The 26,319-nt window shown below is 42.4% G+C and overlaps 1 protein-coding gene across 1 annotated transcript in view; it reads left to right on the forward strand.

The window, feature by feature from the left end:
• Positions 1-1,003: 1,003 nt before the first annotated feature.
• LOC119769951 (fasciculation and elongation protein zeta-2) overlaps positions 1,004-26,319 on the forward strand; it is a 49,527-nt gene continuing 24,211 nt past the window's right edge. Inside the window, 2 exon segments of the mRNA XM_038263838.1 lie at positions 1,004-1,280; positions 1,283-1,393. Coding sequence (XP_038119766.1) covers positions 1,040-1,280; positions 1,283-1,393 — 352 coding nt within the window. The 5' untranslated portion in view covers positions 1,004-1,039.

Consider the following 26,319-nt stretch of genomic DNA (forward strand, 5'->3'; position numbering starts at 1 on the left):
TTTGGGCCAAATTGAGTTAAGAACGCCATTTTGTGCAGCTCACAATGCCTCACCTTTTGACCTTCACAGATCCCCAAAATTCGATTTCAATCCTAAGATATTCAACAAAAACCGAAAAACTCCGTGCATTTTGTCACTATACATATGAAAGTAGTTTCAATCTTGTCGTGCTATCTTGTCACTCCATGAAAATTGATGTAAGTGCGACAAAAGGCCAAAGGGATTTCAGGCCAGGAAAGTCAGGATGCGTTTGTCGCACGTACAAGCTAGACTACCGTAAACATTTGTAATTATAACTCGGGACTCCAGCAACCAACTTCAACCAAACTTTGGGACAATGCACAGAATGGTCAGCCAAACAAAACGTGTTTGTTATTGTTTACATTGCGTGCTCTCGTTTTTGTATATTCAAGGTCAAACATTAAAACGCGTTTTTCTCGGAATGTCAAAATGGCGGATGCGACAAGATAGCACGACGACGTCGATGTGGCAGTGCGTGGCCGAATGGTTACGCTGTCCGCTTTGTAAGCGGATGATTCTGGGTTCGATTCCCATCTGCTCCAACCTTCCATCGGATGAGGAAGTAAAATGTCGGTCCCGGCCTTGGTTTTTAGGCCGTTAAGTAATTCCAGGTGTAGGAGTCGTCTTCATGCCATAAGTGCAAACAACACACCAAACCAAGCCTACTCCGGTGGAATCGCTGGCGGCGGTTGGACTCGCAATCCAAAGGTTGTCAGTTCAAACACTGGGGTGGAAGGTTCCTTGGAGTAGAAAGAGGTTTGGGTGCTCTCCCCATTCAAGCCTTCGGACTCCTAGGTTCGAGCAGAAACTTGCAATAGAGACAACAAAAGACCCGGGGGTCGTTAATGTGGATGGTTTGATTGATTTACTTTACATTTCCTCAAGGCTGAATAAAAATCTCTCTGCAAATCATACATGGTACTTTTGGTTAGATCGAGCGCCATATTAGCTGGGATAATCCTTCACTAATTCCGTTTGTATAACAAATATTTAACGACTTTTTTTTCTTTTCTGCAGGATGTGGTGGACAATTACTGGAAACTTTGGAAATATTTTACCAATTGATTGGTCAAAAACATACGCCAGGCAAATGCATATGCCTGCTTTGAAACTAAATCCATGTTCAGGGCGCTTAAATATTCATGACATTCAAGACCTTAGTTCGGAAGACGAAGCTGTCGCTAATGATTTAGACATGCATACTTTGATTTTAGGAGGCCTACACCAAGACACTGATCCCATTAAAACAGCAGAAGAAGTTATAAAGAGATCGACGACATCATCGAAGAAAGCATATCTGATGAAGGAATTTTGCAATGTGGAACAATTGAGAAGGCGATTGAAATTTTAGGATCTCCGTTTTATGAAGAAAGTAATAATCTGATTCTTTCAATTAAGCTATTCACCGTATCCCTAATCCTTTACTGCATTATGCATTAGGGTGGTCCAAATCCGACTTTTTGGGGCTACCCCTGCAATCAAAGATTGTCCCATCACAAGGCTAAATTCCAAATTTGAGCTCATTCTGACCACGGGAACCCCTCCTCCAATCGTTTAAAGTTTGTATGGGAAAAATCGTCAAAATGTATGGAGAAAGCAACGGTTTTACTTTTGACCTGTGGAAAGCGCCATAATTATCCGATTCTTACCATTTCTCAAATGTAGAACCTTCATTAAATTCAAAACAAGTTTTCCAAAGACACCATATTTTTAGGATTTTTTCCCGCGAAGTTATTAGCGTCCAAAACTGATCATTTTTGCGCGGCCAGCTGTAAGGGGCTACCTAACAACGATGTTTATTTCCAATTCGTACACGCACGTGCTCTCTCTCAGGTTCAAACTCCTCACGAGTTTGCTTGCCTTCCTGGCTGCCTGCCTGCCTGCTTACCAACAAGCGCGCGCTGTTTCTCTGCTTGGACTTTTGTCGTCGTCGTCGTTTTCGTTTGCTATCCGCTGCGCTGCGTTCTTGGCATGTTTATTATCATTTTCAACTAAAATAGCAGGTTTGTTTTGAGATATATTTTAGCATATAAATTCTTAGATTATGTCAAAATTAAAAAAAAAGTGCACTGAAAAAAAATAATTAAAAGAAAAGACAGCTTAGGCTCATTTTAAAAATTACAGCAAATGTCAGGTGAACAGGGTTTATTTGTTTTTTCCAAGCAGTTGTTATGCTAAAGAAACATGATAATGGTTCAATTATTTAAAAAAAATCTTCAGGTAATGCAGATTTTGCTCCTTTCCTCCCAACGTCGTCGTCGTTTTCGTTTGCTATCCGCTGCGCTGCGTTCTTGGCATGTTTATTATCATTTTCAACTAAAATAGCAGGTTTGTTTTGAGATATATTTTAGCATATAAATTCTTAGATTATGTCAAAATTTAAAAAAAAATTAATTAATTAATTTATCTGCTTTTGTTACAAGAAATACCATGGAGTTTTTTTGAGATAACGGGAATTTCTTCAGATTTTTTAAAACTGAATCCAAATGAGTGGGAAAACAACGTAGAGTATCTTAAAGGAAGGCAACAACTGAAAGATCTGAAGGTCGTTAACGATTGTGCAGAAAGAGGTGTTTCCTTAATCGAAAAATTTACAGGTAAACTGACAAAAAATGAAGAACAGTTACAATATTTGTTGCAGGTGGTCGAGGAACACAGAAAGATATTTCCAGAAAGTACAAAACAAATAATTTTAAAGAGTATGAATGAAAATTTGCAGCAATAAATGTATGCCTTGATTTGTATTGATTGTTAAAACTACCTAAAGGAGCAAAATCTGCATTACCTGAAGATTTTTTTTAAATAATTGAACCATTATCATGTTTCTTTAGCATAACAACTGCTTGGAAAAACAAATAAACCCTGTTCACCTGACATTTGCTAATTTTTAAATGAGCCTAAGCTGTCTTTTCTTTATTTTTCAGTGCACTTTTTTTAATTTTGACATAATCTAAGAATTTATATGCTCTCAAAACAAACCTGCTATTTTAGTTGAAAATGATAATAAACATGCCAAGAACGGCGCAGCGGATAGCAAACGAAAACGACGACGACGACGACAAAAGTCCAAGCAAAGAAACAGCGCGCTGTTGAAAGCAGGCAGGCAGACAGGAGGCAAGCAAACTCGTGAAAGTTTGAACCTGAGAGAGCGTGCGTGTTGAAATAAATAAACAACGTTAGGTAGCCCCTTACAGCTGGCCGCGCAAAATGGTCAGTTTTGGGCGCTAATAACTTCGCGGGAAAAATCTAAAAATATGGTGTCTTTGGAAAACTTGTTCTAAATTTAATGAAAGTTCTACATTTGAGATGGTAAGAATCGGATAATTATGGCGTCTTCCACAGGTAGAAAAGTAAAACAGTTGCTTTTCTCCATACATTTTGACGGTTTTTCCCATACAAACTTTAAGCGATTGGAAGGAGGGGTTCCCGTGGTCAGAATGAGCTCAAATTTGGAATTTAGCCTAGTGATGGGACAATCTTTGATTTCAGGGGTAGCCCCAAAAGTCCGGATTTGGACCACCCTATTATGCATCTATTTTTATCATTTGCTGAGTGTTTCCGTACTTTAAACTCGCAAAATACATTGATATGACACTTTGTGCTTCTTTTTTACAAAATCAAAATAGAAACTTTACACGATGCTCAAATACTGTATCGAACAACTGCGAATTTTAACTTTTATGTCAAGCTTTGAAGTAAAACTTTGTAATCCACAAATTCGGAACACTTTTTCCTTACGGATGTAAACAACTTTGGTTCTCTCCATGAGTACTGTTATGTTCGGTATTTTAAATAGAAATACTCGATTTCAATGCTGAACAACTCCAATTTTATTGAGCTCTAATTCACAACGTCTGCTCTAGCAAGATGGCTGTCTCTACTTAACTCTCCTCTTGTGGGTCATACCCAAACTCCTTGTCGTGGCCAAGACCGCGACTCCGTACCATAACATCCTCCCTTTTTATTCCAGACAATAATCGTGTAATTTAGTCGGCAGCTTCACTTCTCGTTTGGGGCGCGATCTCTCCGGTGTAACCGTCTCGGTAGGCGATGCTTTTTCCTTCGGCTGCGGTGTCGATGACAGCGAAGACAATCGTTTGTTCGGCTTCGAAGATTTGGTGATCGGGGTGCTCGGTGAATTGGTCCACGGAAACTCCGCTGGTTTCTCGGCCACTGCTACATCTGGATTCGGACCAGACGGCAACGGATTGTCCTGTAGAACGGGATGGTTGACGGCAGGCTGCGTGTTCGGTTCTTTGCGTGACTTTAGGTTAACCAAATCCCGTCGATAGAATGCCCCGTCCACATCCACGAGATACGATCGGTCAGTTTGCTTGGCGGCGACTGTTCCGGGTGACCACACCGTAGACTTCTGTGGATGGACTTGGACGTACACTGGTGCACCGGTTTCCAGCTGCGGCAGATTACGACACTTTCTATCGTAATAATACTTTATCTTCCTCCTGTTTTCCTTGATAGCATCCGGAACTCCCTCGACCACTCGCGGAAGTAAGTTGCCAGCAGCAGTTGGGACACCACATCGTGTTTGACGAGAGAATAAGCGAGCTGCAGGACTCGATCCGATCTTGTTTGGTACGTTACGCCAATGCAGGAGAGCGTACCAAAATCCGTGCCGGATTCTTCACACTTCTTGATCAACTGTTTAGCGATTTTAACCGCTGCCTCCGATTTGCCATTCGCTTGTTGATGGTGTGGCGCTGAAGTGGTGTGACTGAAGTCCCATTCTCCCGCAAATTGTCGCCACTCTTTTCCCACGAAGTGCGTTCCGTTATCTGTCAGCAAGAGCTGGGGAACGCCATGCCGCGCGAAGTTGATCTTGCAAGCCGCGATGGCGGATTGTGGAGTGAGATCCTTCAGCAGATCAATCTCGAACAGATCGGAATAGTGATCAACCGTCACCAAAAACTTCCGCTTAATACCTCGGTACTCAGCGAAGAACACATCAAGCGACACCAGTTGAAACGGGTGAACTGGAACCGGGTGACTCTGCATCGGGGCTTGGACTGCGAACCGGCGAATTTGGCGCAGACGGCACACTCCTTGACTGTGTCTCGAATTTGTGCGCTCATCCCAGGCCAAAAAATATTCGCACGTGCCAGCTTCAAGGTCGCCTCAACACCATTGTGGCTGATGTGAGTCTTCTCGATCATTTTGCGCCGCAGCTTGTGGGGAATCAGTATTCTGTCGTTACGGAACACTAATCCATCCTGGGTGGTAAGTTCGTTTCTGTAGCTGAAGAAAACGCGGACGCTGTCCGGTACACCACCGATGGTCTCTGGCCAACCTTCACCAATCAACCGGATCACCAGCTGCAACACTGGATCCGCCGCCGTCTCCGCCATGATCTCCGTCAGACGATCATCTGAGATGTTCAAGAAGTGCTTCAGCTTAACGTCTTCCAGGTCGCGCATCACCTTGAATATCTCCAGCTTCTGGTAATCTCCAGCTTGAGCGTGATCGTCGTCGTAAGGGGCTCGCGAAATGGCATCAGCGACGACGTTTTCTTTGCCGGCCACGAACATAATCTCCGGCTTGTATCGTTGCAGGTTCAACAGCATATGTTGCAAGCGTCGTGGGGCCGACAACAACGGCTTCCGGAAGATGTTCACCAGCGGTTTGTGGTCGGTTTTGATAATGGTCTTCGGGTTGCCAACAATTAGTTGATCGAATCTGAGGCAAGCAAACAAGATCGCCAACAGCTCCTTCTCTATCTGGGCATAGTTCTTCTCCGTCGCAGTGAGGGTTCTGGACGCGTAACCGATCACACCGTCTTGTTGAAACACTGCAACGCCCAGACCGAAACCACTCGCGTCACACTCGATTACCAGGGGCTTGGTCACGTCGTAGTAGCGCAGCGTGTGGATGTCGGCTACGAGATTTTTCACTTTCTGGAACTCCTCGTCCTCAGCAGCAGTCCAGCGCCAGCTTTCCTTTTCGGCGATCAGTTTCCGCAGGTTGACAAAATGAGCGCTTAGGTTCCGGATGTACCGGCTCAAATAGTTGACCATGCCGACAAATCGCAGGAGCTCCTTCTTGTTGGTTGGTGTGGGAAAGTTGCGGATTGCGGCTGTCTTGGTCTCGTCTGCTGTTAGTCCCTTCGTTGTCAGCACGTGTCCAAAGAACTTCACCGATGTCTGACACAACTTGAGCTTGGACCGGTTGAGTTTCACGTTGTTCTCTTTGAGCCGCACCAACAGTTGTTCTAGAGCCCGATTGTGGTTGTCCAAAGCTTCCTCCAGATCCGCTCCGGTGCCGTACACCAGCAAGTCATCCGCTAACCCGGTCACTCCTTCCAGTCCTTGTATCGCACCTTGCAGCTTCAGCTGGAACAGTTCAGGTGCTGGAGAAATACCAAACGGCATCCTGACCCAGCGGTATCGACCGAATGGTGTCCAGAAGGTGGTCAGCTTGCTGCTGGGGGTGTCCAGTTCCACGTGCCAAAATCCTTTTTTCGTGTCCACAGTTGTGAAAATCTTGGCGTTGCCCAACTCGGGAAGCAACTCGTCAATCGTGTCAAACTGCAAATTGGGCCGCTTCAGCGCTTTGTTGAGCGGGACAGGATCGAGACAAATCCGAACGGACTCGTTCTGGCCACCACGGCGGACTAACACAATGTTGCTAACCCACTCGGTGTGTCGCGTTTCCTTCACTATAATGCCGTCCTCTTCCAGTTTGTCCAACTCCTGCTTCAGTTTCGGGCGCAAAGCGATTGGGACCCGACGAGGATGCTGAATAGATGGCTGCACACTTTCGTCCACTTCCAGGGAAACCACTCCGGGAAACCGGCCGTAGCCAGCGAAGATGTCACTGTGTTTCTCGACGATTGCTTCGGCTTTCACCTTGTAGACACTGAGCAGCTTCTCCTCTTCTGTGGCTGCTTCTGGTCGGCGTATCTTCACCGATCGGCAGAACTTCACAAAGCCCAGCGACTGTGAAGCCTTAAGCGACAAGAGCGGGCGGTGGTCATAGTCAACGACTTGCAGGACGAGCTGGAACCGCTTGCCTTTTCGTTTTACAGGTAGCATAACCTGTCCCAACACTGGTATCGGGTTGCCACCGAAAGACTTCAGCTTGATGCTTGTTGGTTGCAGTGTCGGGTTCGGAGTTTCAAGAAGCTCAGTCAAACAGTTATACCCGATCAATGTGGCATCCGCACCCGTGTCGATCTCGCACGTAACTGGTTTCCACTTCCGGCCTAGCTTGAAATCCAGAACCGCCAAAGCACTACTCTCACAGCTGACTTGGACTTGATTTTGGCAATCTGCACTTCGTGCTCACTTTCTTCGTCGTCGCTGTCCACACTGCTGGATTCAGAGCGTTCCTCGGAACTGCTCGTCGTCCTTCACCTCCTTGACACGACGGTGTCGCTTCTGCTTCCAGGGTTGATCGATTTTACACGCCTTCTCAAAGTGGTTGCGGCCGCCGCAACGCTTGCATTTCTTGCCGTATGCTGGACGCTCCTTCACAAACTCGTGCTCATCTCCACAGAACTTACACCGCTGCAGCTTCTTCTTGGTCTTCTTGTTAATCTTCTTCACATCACTGACCATCGGCGACTCCAAGGAGAGGTGCCGCAAACGTTGCTCTGCAATCTCTTCCACGCGGCAGATATCCACTGCTTTTCCCGTTGTGAGATCCTGCATGCTCAACATTTTGGTCCGCAGGTGGCCCCACTTGTTGCTGGTCACTATTTTGAACAAGATAAACTCGTCCTCCAAGAGTGCAAATTTGCACGGTTTCGCCAAACTTTTCAGCCGGGCTGCAAAGTCATCGATGGATTCGCTGGACACTTGACTCGCCGCGAAAAAATCCAATCGGTCCACGAACAAGTTACGGCTGCGCACGACCTTCTGCTTGATAGCCTTCAGGGCCTCGGCGACGTCTTTCTTTTGATCCTCTGTCAGGTCGAAGTTGTAATACTTTTTGAGCGCAGCTTCTCCGATGACGGACATCAGAAAACTGACCTTTTTTGAGGCCTGATTCGCCGGCCAACTGTCCATGCCCACGGCTTGTGAGTAGTTTCTCCAGTTGGTTAGGAAAAACTCGTAGTTCTCCTCCATGTCTCCGTCAAGACAGAGAGCCGGTGGTGGCGGAACCACGGAACTGATGTTCGACGCCGGCACAGCACGCTGTTGTAGGCCAGCAACCAGCTTCGTCACCAGCTCATTTTGTTTCGCCATAAACTGTTGAAACTGGTCGGCATCCATTTTTTCCACTATTTTTCTTCACTTGTAGTCTCTTTTCAACTGTCAGTTAACTTATCGTTTTGTTTACGTTTTACTTGTCACTTCAGCGGATCGTTCTCAAACGTTTTCCCACACTGGTGCAATGTTTGCACTAATACACTGGTGTAAACAGTACACTATCGCACTCGCACAGCCAACAATGCGAGAAAGAGATAACAATAGTCTCTTTTGGGGAAAACGCTGAAACTTCCGTAGCACTTCACTGATTGTTCAGTTTTTTTTTTTTTTAACTTTCACAAAATTCAATATTCGCGATATAAATGACGACGAAATCAGTTTCTATGGTCACGATTCTTCTGACACCATGTTATGTTCGGTATTTTAAATAGAAATACTCGATTTCAATGCTGAACAACTCCAATTTTATTGAGCTCTAATTCACAACGTCTGCTCTAGCAAGATGGCTGTCTCTACTTAACTCTCCTCTTGTGGGTCATACCCAAACTCCTTGTCGTGGCCAAGACCGCGACTCCGTACCATAACAAGTACATATTTTTACAACATAATGATTTCTCGCACCAAACCAACGAAACTCAAGCATAGTTATGTTTGATAACTTTTTTGTTAAAATATTAGTTAAATTCGGGTGTTCCACAATTGTGGGAGGCACAATAACATCCCCAATTATGGAACAGGAAATTTGGAGGCAGTATTTTTTAATTAAACATACTTTATTGAATCTTTCTTATGGGTAATTCTCTACCAACTCACACAGCATTTGCCCCGACCCTCTTCGATTTGCGTGAAACTTTGTCCTAAGGGTAACTTTTGTCCCTGATTACGAATCCGAGGTCCGTTTTTGATATCTCGTGACGGAGGGCGGTACGACCCCTTCCATTTTTGAACATGCGAAAAAAGAGTTTTTTCAATAATTTGCAGCCTGAAACGGTGATGAGATAGAAATTTGGTGTCAAAGGGACTTTTATGTAAAATTAGACGCCCGATTTGATGGCGTACTCAGAATTCCGAAAAAACGTATTTTTCATCGAAAAAAACATTAAAAAAGTTTTAAAAATTCTCCCATTTTCCGTTACTCGACTGTAAAAAATTTTGGAACATGTCATTTTATGGGAAATTTAATGTACTTTTCGAATCTATATTGACCCAGAAGGGTCATTTTTTCATTTAGAACAAAATTTTTCATTTTAAAATTTCGTGTTTTTTCTAACTTTGCAGGGTTATTTTTTAGAGTGTAACAATATTCTACAAAGTTGTAGAGCAGACAACTACAAAATTTTGATATATAGACATAAGGGGTTTGCTTATAAACATCACGAGTTATCGCGATTTTACGAAAAAAAGTTTTGAAAGAGTTGGTCGTCGTTGATCATGGCCGTTCTTGGTCACCCGTGACAGACACGGACGACGAAACAAAGAGAAACGCAAAAAGTAACCTTTTCAAAACTTTTTTTCGTAAAATCGTGATAACTCATGATGTTTATAAGCAAACCCCTTATGTCTATATATCAAAATTTTTGTAATTGTCCGCTCTACAACTTTGTAGAACATGGCTACACTCTAAAAAAAACCCTTCAAAGTTTTGTTCTAAATGAAAATATGACCCTTTTGGGTCAATGTAGATTCGAAAAGTACATTAAATTTCCCATAAAATGACATGTTCCAAAATTTTTACAGTCAAGTAACGGAAAATGGGAGAATTTTAAAACTTTTTAGTGTTTTTTCGATAAAAATACGTTTTTCGGAATTCTGAGTACGCCATCAAATCGGGCGTCTAATTTTACATAAAAGTCCCTTTGACACCAAATTTCTATCTCATCACCGTTTCAGGCTGCAAATGATTGAAAAACACCTCTTTATTCGCATGTTCAAAATGGAAGGGGTCGTACCGCCTCCGTCACGAGATATCAAAAACGGACCTCGGATTCGTGATCAGGGACAAAAGTTACCCCTTAGGACAAAGTTTCACGCAAATCGAAGAGGGGTCGGGGCAACTTTTCCCGATTTCGTGTGAGTTGGTAGAGAATTACCCTTATAATAATTACTGTAAACGCCTATTTTAACTGTTTTGTATATATTGATCATTTATGTACTTGACCCTTGTCCATAGTGTAAAACCTCTTGACGATTTATGAAGAATAGGGTGCCCAGAAAAAATGACCCCCTGCTCCACAAGCAAAAATTTGTTTTTTGGGTTATTTTGAGCATCTGTTCAAATTTTGAGCGAAATTGGTTGAGATTAACCCATTGATACCCGAGCCTAAAGTTGGCGAAAAAAATGTTTTTCATCCACAAATTACTTTTTAAAATCGCTAATACCCAGTCAAATCAATCCGAATTCGGAAACGGAATCTAATTAGAATCTTATACAAATTCCGTTTCAAACGCAACAACCGGTTCCGTGTTCGAACCGGTTGTTGCGTTTGAAACGGAATTTGTGATTCTAATTAGATTCCGTTTCAGAATTCGGATTGAGTTGACTGGGTAACTTCTCAGGATCGAGTTTTACAGCTTTGGTGTGTTCTACACTCAAAATCAGAATAACCCTTAAAAAGGATACTTTCTATCCTTTTTTCAACTTTACCCGTCGTCACCCTTTTGAAAGGGTACGAGGGCGAAACCCTTCAAAAGGGTAATGGCCCAGTACCCTTTTAAAGGATAATGGCAACAGAGCGGCGCGCTCACTAGCGACATGCCATCTGTTGGATTTTCTTTTAAGATCAGTATGAAAGCAAAATATTTACCTGAAAAATGTTTTTATTTTAACTTTACAAAAAATCTACATTCTTTATTTAACTAATAGTGTCTATAGCTTGGTCTATAGCCAGCCTGGCCGTTCAACAGAAGCAACCGGATCTGGCTCGGCGTCGATCCATGGTGTTGATGGTTGAACGAAGCGATGTACGGCATTCGGGGACCATCTGGGCCAACTTAAATGCCTTCCTTGGAGCCGGCTTCGAACTGCGACTAGGGTAGGTCCGCCTAGTAAATCAGGTTTGTCCTGTGCGGGAGTTTTTTCTGCGGAGAATATTAAATATTAAATTTTCAGAAATTTCAACTTCAAGCTTTTGAAACCATTGAGTATTCCAGAACTTACATAACAGCGGTACTGTTCGGGAAACCGAGCGGCTTCACTCTCCCGAAGGTTATTTCCATGGTAGGTTAGGCAAGGTAAAATGTTCCGTGGCGTTCTCCTATCCGTATCAGAATCGGACGACGCCACTTGAACGGGTGGAACTCGGATACGGTTCTGCCACGGCCGTTAACGTCGCGAAGCAAGAGGGTAAACGCGAAAAGATATTTCTCGAGGCCGAAGGAGATAGAAAATGGCCAATTAGGCCGGAACATGTTCCGGCAAACTTAAGCGAAAAAAAACACGCGAACAAGTTTCGACACGTCTAGTACGATTAAGTTCCCGTTTTAAAATGCAGGGCGGCGCTAACATCACTTGCAGTAAAGGAAGTACCCTTTTAAAAGGGTAAATCCAGCGAAGTAATTCAAAGGGTGGTTTTTACCCTTTTAAAAGGGTAATCTGTACCCTTTTGCAAAGGATAAAGCTCGAATACCGTTTAAAAGGATACTTTCAACCCTTTCAACCGGTAACTTTATTTTTGAGTGTACAAAGTTGTAAAGCATTAAATTTCCAATAAGAATCTCATGTTTGGGAATATTTGGATGAAAGTAGCGCACCGTGCAGATCAAACTTCGCTTCGCTAGGAGACGGTGATTTTAGCGGATTGCAGACTGGATTTTCGCCATGTGATGTGATGATTGTCTAAGCCCAAGTTGCCTAGGAATCGATAATTGGGAATAGAACCAATTCCACCTGAACCAGATTCTCACCACCATGGCAGCCGTCCATTGCCGGCCGCTCCCATCTCCACCGCGCACCAGGGACAAGGAAAGGGAATTGGAAGACGGGAAGTGTTGATGCTCCACTTTTTTAAGAGTATTAAGGGAAAATCTCCACGGTATCCTCAAGTAAGTTTCGCTTGGAGTTGGACGGTTTTTGGGAAGGTGAATGGTCTGAGGAGCCACCCTAGGCGAGTGGTAACGACCGTTGGTATTGTTGTTCGAATTCTTCGTGTGTTCTCATTTCTAATGGGAATGCTTTCAATTCTTCTTCTCATCTCTTATTGGATGAATTCTAGCAGTCTATTTATAGCGAGGTAATGTAGGTTCATTTCAAATGTGCCTGCATGCATGCAATGCAATGCATTCTTGTATGTTCTGATATTCAACTTGCATTCAACTTTATTCTCGTACGTTTCTTGGATTCAACTATATCAGTCTAAGTCCTACTAAAGCTACACGGAAAGGGGATCCATCGCCAAATCGCGATAAAGTTCGCTAAAACTAGCGAAAAATGTCGCTAATTTCTCAGCCTGCACAAAAATTACCTAGAATCGCTAATTTTTTTCGCTGGTTTGGAAACCGATGAAATTCTACCAAACCAGTGAAAAAAAACACTGGTTTGGTGAAAATGTCGCTGTTTGGGGGATCAGTTTTGCTAGAATCAGAAAATTTTCTCGCTGGTTTGAAAAAAGCGGCAGGGCACCAAAATCAACCAGGAGATTATTGTACTGGTTTTGGGAAACAATTCGCTGGTCCAGCGGATTTCTTCACTGGACCAGTGTTCTTTTACGCTGGATCAGCGTTTTCTATCGCTGACGTCCGGGTTTTTTTCCGGCGGCAGCAGCTCGTACCAAAATCAAAAAATCAACCAGTAGATTATTGTGCTGGTTTTGGGAAACAATTCGCTGGTCCAGCGGATTTTTCACTGAACTGGTGTTCCTTCACGCTGGATCAGCGTTTTCTATCGCTGACGTCCGGGTTTTTCCGCGGCAGCAGCTCGTACCAAAATCAACCAGGAGATTATTCTACTGGTTCCGGCAAAAAATCCGCTGGTTCAGCGAATGTTTCCACTGGACCAGTGTTTTTTGCACTGGATCAGCGTTTTTTATCACCGACGTTTGTTTTTTGTTTTGGCGGCAGAAGCCTATGCCAAAATAAACCAGGTTGTACTTACTTGCCACAGCACAAACTGTTCCGCGGCCATGGTCAAGTTCCTCGCCTACGATTCTTGCTGCCACCTGCGACAATTTGTGCACTCATCTATGCAGCAGTACAAATACATCTCCAGCTTCACTGCACCGTATTTTTCTGCTGCGAGAACTTTATGGAAACGTGCTTCTTTTCATTGAAAAGAACCCTCACCTGTTGAGTATGCCACAAATCGCTTCCGAACGTGAACAATAACAAACATTTATGACGGCTGTCGGAAGGATGTATCAAACCAGCGAAAACTTTCGCTGGAAAAGAAACCGTTTCGGAAATAACAAACCAGCGAAACCAAGTTGCTGGATTTGATTTCGCGCAGCCACCTTTTTCAGCGAAAAATTTCGCTGGTTTAGAGAAAATTTCGCTGATATCAGCAAAACCAACCCAGCAAAATTCGGTCGCTGGTTTGGCGATCGATCCCCTTTCCGTGTACTAATGCTCCACGGTAAAGTGGAAAGCATTTTGCTTGCCAATCCTAAGGACAGGGGATCGAACCCCGCCGTGAGCTGGAGTTTTTTCATTAATTCCAAATTCAATGAGTCCAGAACTTTTTCGTTGGGAGCAGATGGGTATCGAACCCAGAACCATTCGCTTATAAAGCGAACATCGTAACCATTCAGCCACGACCGCTCCCTTGTAGCGCACCGTGCAGACCAAACTGTAAGAAAATTGGGTTTTCCATACTTTTTTTTATTTTTCCCATACAAACTTCACCTTCGAGTATCAATGGGTAAATGATGACCGATTTTGCTCATATTTGACCCAGAGTCCTAAAATAGCCCAAGGAACAATATTCAGCTTGTGGAGCGAGGTTTTGAGGAAAAGTCCCATATTCTGGGCACCCTAATGAAGAAGCAAAGACCACCACGAACAGCTCAGTATGATCGTCAGCTGCATTGAAGCCCGAGACACACAGTAAAAAAAACATGGTAAAATTACATCTAAAAAGGAGTACATCTTTTATGTCAGAAAAAAGCTTTAATTTTACCTCTAATAATGTGTAAATTTACATCTGGCAGACGCAAGGAAAAAATATCTGTAATCTAAAATATCAAACCGGCGATAGTTATATCTAGCTTACTAAGTCCGCGCCCCAACCCGCACGGCCAACTCGCCGCTGTGAAAACTAGACAATCAAAGCCAATGTACCTCTATGTGTTCCGTACATTGTATACTGTATTTACTGCATATACGGTACATAGAGGTACATCGGCTTTGATCATCAAGTTTTCACAGCGGCGAGTTGGCCGTGCGGGTTGGGGCGCGGACTTAGTAAGCTAGATATAACTATCGCCAGTTTGATATTTTTTTAGGATTACAGATATTTTTTCCTTGCGTCTGCCAGATGTAAATTTACACATTATTAGAGGTAAAATTAAAGCTTTTTTCTGACATAAAGGATGTACCCCTTTTTAGATGTAATTTTACCATGTTTTTTTTACTGTGCAATACTTTGCGTCTCCGGGGGTTTCTCCTCTGTTTCGCACCGTATTGTCAGAGGCACAGAATCAGCTGAAACAACATTTAAAACCAATCGAAACAACTCAAAATCTTGAGTTGAAATTACGTGATGTAATTTGTCAATCTTTTTTGGAAACAACAACATTTTTTTGATTTGATTCAACGCATAACGGCGTTGAATCAACTGAGCAGTTCTCTAGGATTTCGGTCATTCGATTTTTTTTTTGTATTTTTTAATCCGACTGAAACTTTTTTGATGCCTTCGGTATGCCCAAAGAAGCCATTTTGCATCATTAGTTTGTCCATATAATTTTCCATACAAATTTGGCAGCTGTCCATACAAAAATGATGTATGAAAATTCAAAAATCTGTATCTTTTGAAGGAATTTTTTGATCGATTTGGTGTCTTCGGCAAAGTTGTAGGTACGGATACGGACTTCACTGAAAAAAATGATACACAGTAAAAAAAATTTGGTGATTTTTTTATTTAACTTTTTATCACTAAAACTTGATTTGCAAAAAACACTATTTTTTTATATGTTTTAGAGGACATAAAATGCCAACTTTTCAGAAATTTCCAGGTTGTGCAATAAATCATTGACCGAGTTATGAATTTTTTAATCAAAATTGATTTTTAAAAAAAATCGAAATTCTGGTCGCAAAAATTTTTCAACTTCATTTTTTGATGTAAAATCAAATTTGCAATCAATAAGTACTTTAGTGAAATTTTGATAAAGTGTACCGTTTTCAAGTTGAATCCATATTTAAGAGTTTTTTGAAAATAGTCGCAGTTTTTCATTTTTTAAAATTAGTGCACATGTTTGCCCAACTTTGAAAAAAATATTTTTGAAAAGCTGAGAAAATTCTCTTTATTTTGCTTCTTCGGACTTTGATGATACGAACTTTAGTTGCTGAGATATTGCAATGCAATGGTTTAAAAACAGGAAAATTGATGTTTTCTAAGTCTCACACAAACAGCCCACCATTTTTCAATGTCGATATCTCAGCAACTAATGGTCCGATTTACAATGTTAAAATATGAAACATTTGTGAAATTTTCCGATCTTATCGAAAACAATATTTCCAAAATTTTCAAATTAAGACTAACATTTCAAAAAGGCCAAACTTTCAATATTACGCCCTTTTAAAATGTTATTCTTGATTTGAAAATTTTGGAAATATTGTTTTCGAAAAGATCGGAAAATTTCACAAATGTTTCATATTTTAACATTGTAAATCGGACCATTAGTTGCTGAGATATCGACATTAAAAAATGGTGGGCTGTTTGTGTGAGACTTAGAAAACATAAATTTTCCTGTTTTTAAACCTTTGCATTGCAATATCTCAGCAACTAAAGGTCGTATCATCAAAGTCCGAAGATGCAAAATATAGAGAATTTTCTCAGCTTTTCAAAAGTGGGCAAACATGTGCACTATTTTCAAAAATTAAAAACTGCGACTATTTTGAAAAAAAGTTACATCAAAATGGCTTTAACTTGAAAACGGTGCACTTTATCAAAATTTCACTTAAGTACTTTTTGATTGCAAATTTTTTTTTTTTTTTTTTTATCAAAATTATTTTATTTCAGTTGTACAATAATATTACACCGCCATAATATCAATCGCTCTCCCCATTGAACTTTTGTTCTTTAAAAGGGAACACGATTGGCATTTAAGTTTCATTTAAATGTACATTAAAGTTAATTAAACAAATAACAAAAAATACTTGAACAAACATGAAAAACTAGCTGACAATTACAAAATAGATGACAAATGTTCTTTCAGGTGATATTTTAATCTGCTTTTGAACGAGGTCAACTCTGGTAGGTTTTTAATTAAGTCCGGAACTTGGTTGTAAATATCAGCTCCGAGATTTGTAAATCTTCGCCTTCCAATTTCTGTTCTGAATCTTTCTTGTTGAAAGTCTCCTGCCTGCCTGGTGAAATGTTGATGTACTGCTCTCGTGAATCGCCAGTTGAGATGCAGCTGTCCGGTTTCGATTTTGTACATCAGAACTGATACTTTCAGCTTGAACATTCCAAGAATTGGCAAAATACTATGCTGCTGGCTTGCGTACAAGTCGAATGTTGGGTACAGGAACGGGAGCCTAAAGATTGCCTTGATGCACCGATTTTGTTGAGTTTGTACGTCCTTTAAAAATGTCCTGCACGCTGTTCCCCAAATCGCGATTCCGTACTGATATTTGCTGTTGATGAAAGCGTAGTATATCTTCAGAAGAGCATGCTGCGGAAGTATCCATGCTAGTTTTCTGAGAATACCACAAAGCGCAGAGCAGCTAGAAACCACTTCGTCAATGTGTTTTCTCCAGGTGAGACGGTTGTCCAGGTGAACTCCCAGATATTTGAAGCTTTGGACTTCTTCGATCACTTCGTTGGCAACGTTGAGGGGTGGATGTGGTGGCACGACGGTTTGTGAGTTTCGAAACAGCATCATCTTTGTTTTTTCAAGGTTAAGTGCTAATAGGTTATTTCCCAGATAACCAAGAATGCACTCCATATCAATTTTCATCAGTTGGATCATTACTCCGGGCGATTTGTTCTCGTAAAGCAATACGGTGTCATCTGCGAATAACTTTACTTTTCCCGAAAGATGCAGCTCAGCAATATCGTTGACGTATACAAGGAACAACAGCGGCCCAAGGTTGCTTCCCTGGGGTACCCCCGTACGAATGTTTAGAAAAACACTTCGACTGCCTGACACCACAACCTGCTGTTGCCGATCCGTTAGATAACTCCGCAGGTAATCGTTGGGAAGTCCTCGCACACCATACGCATCAAGTTTTTTCAACAGCATTGGGTGATTGATCGTATCGAACGCCTTGGATAGATCAAGAAACACACTTCCGGCTAGCATTTTCCGATCGAGGGCGCGTGAAATTTCATCAACGAGTTCCAACACAGCTACTTCCGTTGATGAGCCTTGTCTGAAGCCAAATTGATGCGGATACAGAAGTTTTGTTTTGCAGAAGAAGTTCAGTAGACGACTGTAGACAAGCTTTTCAAAAACTTTGTTGATGGCCGGTAGCACTGATATTGGTCGGTAGTTAGTTGGATCTAATGGGTCTCCTTTTTAAAAATAGGGATAACTAGGGCAGACTTGAGGCAAGGTGGGTAGCTACCCTGGCTTACAGAGTCGTTAAAGCATCTGCTGATTAAGGAGGAAAGTAGCTCACTGTGCAGCTTCAGTGCTAGAACAGGAAAACCGTCGTAACCAGTTGCCTTACTTACGTTCAGTCCATCAATGATTGTTTTAACTTCCCGTTTTGATGAAGGTCGCAGGAAAATTGACAGGTTTTTCCGCTTGATTGTGTTGAATCTGTTGATATCTCCGTCGGACTCCAGCGAAGATGCCAGGTTTTCTCCCACCGCTGCAAAGTACTTGTTCAGGGCCTCTGCAACTTCCGTTGGTTCGTGCACTTCCGTTTCATCCACCACCAGTTTCACACTAGTGTCCTTATTCTGTTTTCTGCCTAAAATCTCATTTATACGACTCCATAGAGTTTTAGGGTTTGTAGTGTTGAGTTGACGTTGATAGTACTCGATTTTGGCTTTCTTTTGCAGGCTGCAAATCTTCTGTTAATGTGTGCTAGTAGATCTGTAAGGTTGCTGTCTCGTCGATTACTTTTCCAGCGATGGTAAACGTTGTCCTTAATCTTCCCTAGTTTCCACATGTCGTAGTTGTACCACGGACAGCAGTTATTCTTGACTTTGACCTCAGCTAACAGTTCTGTTGTGTTTCCTTGAAGAATTTCGCGGTATTTGTCTGTTACTGCTACGAGTCGCTCGTTTACAGACAGCATATCCAACTGCATACTTCGCAAAAAAGCTCCAAACTGCTCATTGACTCGCCGCTGGTTAACCAGAGTTTTTCTTAGCGTCCGTATTTCCTGCCGCTCCTTCGTGCTGTAGACTGTCAATACGTAGCTGTGATCACTCAGGGGGCAATCAATCGTGTAGTTTGTCAAACTTGCTGATTCCTCCATGCTACACACAACATGATCAAGTATGTTGTTGCTTGCCGGGCGGGTAACTTGGTTGTTGGTTACGATCATGTTGTACGATGAGAGCAGCTGTGTATAAACCCTGGTCTCACGGTTATCTTGATCGTTCACTGGCACGTTCATGTCCCCAACGACAAAGCACGGTTGATTTGGACGAGCTGTAGAGACGATTTCTTCAATGAAAGCGGTGAAGCGAGCTGAATCGAAATCTGGTGGCCTGTAGATCCCGTGCAGACTGATAGGTTTAGATGTGTGGAGCAGCAGTTCAATGTGGTGGTATCCATTTACTGCGATGTTTTTGCGTTGGTCATACCGCAGCCCGTTTCTGACGAAAATTGCCAACCCACCAGCAGATGTTTTACGGCAAGAATGTGTGCTTCTGTATCCAGGAACGTTGTAGAACTCCGCTCTGTCTTTCTTGATCCACGTTTCACCCACGACAATCACATCAATGACTTGTTTTAATTCTTGTACAGCAAGGCAAAGTGAGTCTAGTTTGTTGAACTTATTCATTCCTCTAATGTTGATTTGCAATATTCTCAGGGTGGAGGACGTCGGGGGCAGATTCACGTTGTTTATCGATTCTTTGTGCAGGTTTATGGCAGAGTGTTGTAGATACGCCGGTTGTTCAGCCATGTTTGTGAGAGATTCTAGTACTGGAATATTGTTGAATGGATAGACTTTAATCCATTAACAGTCTTCTCAAATCATCTCGATCGCGAATGGTGATTGGTTTCGAGCTTTCCGTTTGTTTTACGAGTATGACGCCGTTACGACCCCAGACGAATCGTAGATTTTTTTCTCTCTGTCTTCGCTTCAGTTCTCGCAAAAGTTCCAATGCCAGTGGAGTTAGATCATCCCTTATAACCACATTCCTGCTTGAACCTGCTTTGAACTTAACACCTTCAATCATCTGTGTGTTCAATCTCCCGAATTCTTTTTTGTAGGCCATCAGACGTTCTTTAGTTTGTTGGTTCTTGAAGGTTACTCGTATTGGGCTGCAGTCAGTTTTAGGGCCTGGAATGCGAGAACAGGACATGATAGTGCCAGCTACTCCATGATAACCAAGTGTTTCGCATGCTTTGGTGATCACATCTAGAACGTCCTCGTTTGACTCGCGCGGAATTCCTAGCACGACAGCATTGGAGGACAGTTCCGCTCGTTTCTGGTCTTCGAAGGTTGCTTCCTGCCGATTCACCGCTTGAGCCACATTTTGCGTACGTTGATTGAGTGCCTTGAGGGACTGCTTCAAATGCTCGTTTTCTTTCCGAATATCGATTTTACATCAAAAAATGAAGTTGAAAAATTTTTGCGATCAAAATTTCGATTTTTTGAAAAAATCAGTATTGATTAAAAAAATCATAACTCGGTCAATGATTTTTTGCACAATCTAAAACATATCAAAAAATAAAAAAAAATAAAAAATGTGTTTTTTGCAAATCAAGTTTTAGTGATAAAAAGTTAAATAAAAAAATCACCCATTTATTTTACCTTGTATCATTTTTTTCCAGTGTAGTCCGTATCCATACCTACAACTTTGCCGAAGACACCAAATTGATCAAAAAATTCCTTAAAAAGATACAGATTTTTGAATTTTCATACATCATTTTTGTATGGACAGCTGCCAAATTTGCATGGAAAATTATATGGACAAACTAATGATGCAAAATGGCTTCTTTGGGCATACCGAAGGCACCAAAAAAGTTTCAGTCGTATTAAAAAATACAAAAATTAAAATTGAAGAAAAAAGACCGATTTCGTAGAGAATTGCTCTGTTATAACCGAAACATTTTTAAAAACTGGCACTTATTTGAAAAGTGATCCAGATTATAAAGTTATAACCAATAATTATTAATTAACAATTAATTATCAATTAATATTAATTCGGGACGTTTGGTTGTGCGACTTTTTGTGGTGATGACCCGAGACGGAAACCTACATGTATTTCGCGCCTTGGTGTTGTGCGAAGAGCGGCAGTGCAACCGGCAGCAGTGCGTACAGTCCAGCACCATAGGCTACGGGCGAGGATCAATAAGCGGCAGTTGAACTGTACGAGATCGGAGGAGAAAACGTCGGTTCCAGTGGCAGCCCTGGGACGCAGCACAGGCAGAAGAATCTGTCCAGCTCAGCACAGAACAGTGTCAGCGTCGCAGACGTCAACAGTCGTCCACAGTACAGTACGGCCAGCAACAGACCAACTGCAGCGACAGTAAGAAACACAACATCTACCGTACCACGGGGAGAACTCGGACTCCTCCACCGGCGGAGGCTGGGAGGCCTCCGCACACCAGGGAAGTTAGTTTATTGTTCGAATTTCATAAAGCTAATGAAATGTATTTCACAGCGGAACTTCCCTCGGACATCACTGGTACTGGACTGACAACGGTCTAAGTCCATTCTACTGTATCTGCAGTAGTCGCAATTTAATGTAAGGTAACCTGTGTGTTGGTCCGTTAAACTGTCCTGGAGTCAGGAATGTTCGTGCTCGTCAATTTGGAAGTTTTGTGTTTGTATGTCTGTGTGCATAAGTCGTGTTCTAAAAGATGCACCCCTTTTGGAATCTTTGCGAGATGGACGAGCACAGCGAGCGCAAATTCAAGTTCAGCTCTACAGTGAGCTCACGCAAACTACGGTCGAGAAGTCCCGTAGTACATCCTCGGTGGAACGGAAGTCGTCGATGTTCCGCAACAAGGTGCAGCAGTCAAATCAAGCTTGCGGCCGAAGCCGGCAAGTCATCGGAGATCAGCACGTCTAACGCTGACAGCAGGTTCCAGCACCGTAGGCATGAGGGGTGGCAAGTTCGTGGTCGGACGGACCAGAACAGCCCCCCACCACCGTCACGAGTTGAGTATTTTCTTTCGTTTTGGTTGCGATCAGTCGCTCAGCGCTCTCACACTCAAGTACGGTGCAGCTGGAACCACAACAACTACTACAGCTGATCAACGATCAACACTCTGATAGTCGGACGGACTGTCGGAGGCATCAATGTTCAGGAGCAGATCTTCAACAACAACCTGGTGGTCTCGGACTACTGAAAAAAGCGATCTGCACGGCAACATTCAACGAAGCTGCAGTCCACAGTGCAACGGACTGTCGGAGGCAGCACTGCAATCAACATTTGAACGGACGTTTGCAAGAACTGTCTGCACGTCATCGGTTCGGCGGTCAGAAGGACTGCTTGGCTCTACAGCTACCGATCCAGAATCACCGCATGCTACAGTCGGTGTCGAGGTTCCAGCAAACAAGCCCTCAGGGGCGGCGCGTTCGTGATCGGACGGGTCAGAACAGCCGCTCCAACAGTTCTCCAAGTTAAGTACCTGAAATACTGTTCGTGAGCATCCGCTCAATCACTCTGCTAGTCTGCGATCAGCAGAGAAGCGAGTCAGACGTGCGTCCCTCACAAACCAAAAAAGTGCTTAAAAAGTACAAAAATGCCTCACGGCAAGAAAAAGAGGCGGTCCTCACCAGCAGGATCGGCAGATTTGAAGAAGCTAAAGAATGCCGAAGCGCTACCTGCAAAGCCAGGCAGTTTGAGCAAGGACGCTCAAAATTCGTCTGGAAACCAGTTCGCTACCCTCCCTGTGGACGTGAGCGAGAAGGAAGAATTTGAACGACGGGAAAAGTTGCCACCCATTTTTGTGAAAACATCGTCATCGGATTCGGTGCGAAAGTGGCTGACCGGGTTTATCAAATCTGGTGCTTTACGAGCTTCCATTCGCTTGTGTGCTGATGGACTCAAAATTCTGCTACCTACCAGAAAAGATTACAACTACGTTCGGGATTTCCTGAACAACACCAAGATTGAATACTACAGCCATGACGATCCAGGTAAACGCCCCATGAAACAGGTCCTCCGAGGCCTGTACGACATGGATGTGAGTGTGCTGAAAGAAGAGCTCAAAACTCTTAAGTTGAACGTGATCGAAGTCTTCAAGATGACGAGACACAACAAGGACATCAAGTATCGTGATCAACTGTACCTGGTTCATCTCGAGAAAGGATCGACAACGCCGTCTGAGCTGAAAGCAGTTCGGGCAATTTTCAACATCATCGTGACTTGGGAACGTTATCGTCCAGTGCACCGTGACGTGACACAGTGTTCGAACTGCTTGCAGTTTGGACATGGTGGAAGGAACTGTTTCATCAAGAGTCGTTGTGCAACCTGCGGAGGTGAGCACAAAACTCAAGCTTGCGAAACAATCAACGAGAACATCGAAGCCAAATGCTTCAATTGCGGCGGCGACCATTCGACCAAGAATCGAAGCTGCCCAAAACGAGCTGAGTTTGTGAAAATTCGGCAGCAAGCGACGACGAGGCACCAACCAAATCGTCGCAAAACACCACCAACTTACACGGACGTGGATTTTCCTGCTTTGGCGTCACCTGGAGCGGGATCTGTTCGAGTGGTTCCAAATCTACAGCCATTGCCGTTGAATCAGCGGCAAAAAGTTGCAGAGAATACAACACCTCCAGGCTTCAGTCAGCAACCGAGGGAAAACCAACCAGCATCAACGGATGAAGGCAGTAGTGACCTGTTTTCACCACAAGAACTTCTAAACATTTTCATCGAGATGACAACAACACTGCGTGGTTGCAAAACTCGCCAAGAACAAGTAAGAACTCTTGGAGCATTCATCTTAAAATACAGTTCGTAGTTTACTCGTTCTAGTGATTTTGAATATTTCAATGAATTTACTTTTTTAGTTTTAAGTTAGGATTAGTTGTTAAAGTGATTTTTTTTTTCTTTTTTACCCAAATGTATTCGATTTCATGCAAAAATGTAAAACAATTTGAAGTAAATAAATGAATGTGAACAGTTAATAAGAAAACGAAAAATATAACAAAGATGAAGAGCATGTAGCCATACCACTTAGAATGTAAATGAAATGTAATTATTATAAGAAAGTTCAATAAAGACATATTTAATTTCAAAAAAAAATTTCAATCACTCTGCTTAACAGGTACTTCAACATTTGCTGGAACTCGACAGAAGAAGTCGAGAGTCGTCTTAGTCAGTCAGCCCATCCTCAACGGCCACAGTAAACAGTTTCGGGAACACTGGTTCCATCTACAGTCAACACGTACGTACGGGTCATGTTCGCGACATGACTTCAAGTTGGAAGGAGACACACTGGTCTCAACATTACGGTCGCTTTTTGATGCGGGTTCAAGTCCCAAAGATACTGTTGGCGAGGATGAGTTGAGAAGCGGGTGAAAGTCCCAACAGTTACGGTGAAGGCAGGAGTACAAACTAGGACAGCAACAACGACAACTTCAACAACAACAGCAGCGCAAGTTACAGTACAGTCGGTACGCGAGGTGACACCCTGGTCACGCGTACAACAGCAGCGGTCGAGAGAAAGTAAGAAGCAGTAGCTGCAGGTCAAGCCAGCAGCAGCAGTTCGAATCAGCCAGCAGCAGCAGTTACAGCTTACAGTCGAGCAACAGTAGAAGCAGGTTCAGCGAAGCATCGCTCACAGCCCCGTATCAGCATGGCGGGCGGCATTTTATGTTTGGCAACATCGGACAGTGATTGAACAAGAAGAAGAAAGAAGGAAGAAAAGACGATTGATCGTTTGATCACACACATACACACATTAGTTTTGTAACAGTTCAGACCAAGATAGTACAGAAGTAAACCGGAGAGTTTATGCAAGAAGATTTATGTTGAAAGCTCGCTCAGAGCCGCCGTCTTTCAAGGCGGGCGGCATGTTTACACACAAGATTAGGATTCTAGTCAAAAACTTCTGTACTGTACTGTTTTCGTGTAGTTTCTACCACAGTTTATGTTGTCTAGTTTTCCCACCCTACGTTACATGTAAACACACACATATTTGTACTCACAGAACACAAACAGATGGAAAAGGGAAAACATCCCAAGATCAGTCCCATTCCCTGACAGACTTCAGAACAGATCGGAACAGTTCGGTTCAGTTCAGTTACCGCGAAATATAATCTAGTTTTAACGCGAATAAAGAGTTTCTGTTAAATACAGTTTAGTTTTGTATCGTAACAAAAGTTGTTTGTAATTACCGGGAAAGAAAGTGCGACCGGATCATACAGAGGCTCTTATGTACGCAATCAGCTCGAAAACTACCCAAATGTTTGAAAATCTCCACTTCAAACATTGTAGCATGTCAATACGATTCCTTCGTACAAGAAACACTGTTGGATGACTTGTTTTTACCATATCGTTGTATTTGAGCATTATTTTAGTTTCATTTGACCCAATGTCACTCCCTCTAAGGGGTGAGATTGGGTCAATTTTCAAACTATTGGCATTAAAGGTAGTGTTCATCAAAATCCATCATATTTTGGGAAGTAGTAAACTATCTAAGAACAAATCTACGTTGAAACATTTTCGATGTTATTTAAATTGTTTTTGTTATTAAGAAATTTCGAGAGGTGTATCGTTTTTTGACCCATTGTCACCCCCACTGACGGTAAGAATATTTTTCTTCCAAAATTTCTGGGGGTGGGGGGCACAATGTATGGGCACCCCCCCCCCAGCCAAATTTTAGGGGGGGGGGGGGGCAAAAAGTACCGTGCCCACCCCAGAGTCGGCGCCCCTGTATGCATTTGTCGCACTGCCTTGAACTATTCAAAGTGATGAAGAAAACACTTCAAATTGATCTTAAGATCTACCCTAAACAGCCCTAAGTAACATTTTAGGCTTTATCAAAGCTGTCACAACCGCTATAAAACCTATCAGCCAAAACCAACATTAAAACCCCTTAGTCGTAACAAACTCCCCAGAACCTTGATAAACCCCACTTAAAACCCAAAAGGACCTCCGCAAAAGGTTGTTACGGCCTATTTATAAAACCTACATAGGAGTTCAAGGCTTTACAACTGAATCCTAACAACATCCTCAAAGCCTTGATAAAACCTTTGTTAAAACCTAGTCAGGAGTTATAGAAAAATGACATTTCATACGTCTTTAAACGTCTTATGACAAATAGGTTTTATTTTGGCAAAAAATAAGTCTTCGTCTTGCCAAATGAAATTATGGAGATGGTTGTCAAAAATGGCGATGATAAATAATAGATATTAGAGGTAATCCAAATAATTTGAATGCTTATTTCTCACAATTGATGGCTCAAATTCAGCTGCGGTTGAAATTTTATTGATAAATGTAGGGGAGATAGAGCCAAAAAATTCAACTCGCTTCATCAAAAATCAATATTTTGTAATCATAGTGTTTAATGTTAAAAAATATGTTATTGCAATTCTTTGAAAAAAATGTTCAAAATATTTTTAAACATCTACCGCTATATAAATCATACCAGAAATTCAGCATAAATGTGTGTTTTCATCAAATTTAAATCAAATTTTTCAGTTTTCTATTTTTTCAATCAAGATGGCGGTCAATCATATTCAATCAGAGCACGCGTCTAGCGCCATATTTATGTACTGCTATTTGGCCGCGATAAATGCTCTTTAAGGAGCTTATGGTTTTAAGTGAGCTTTTTACATGCCTAATGGCACTTGACAGCTACAACACCCTAGGTTTTAACAAAGCATGCGATAA

Source organism: Culex quinquefasciatus, chromosome 3 (assembly GCF_015732765.1).
Source record: "Culex quinquefasciatus strain JHB chromosome 3, VPISU_Cqui_1.0_pri_paternal, whole genome shotgun sequence".
In the NCBI taxonomy this organism is placed as follows: domain Eukaryota; kingdom Metazoa; phylum Arthropoda; class Insecta; order Diptera; family Culicidae; genus Culex; species Culex quinquefasciatus.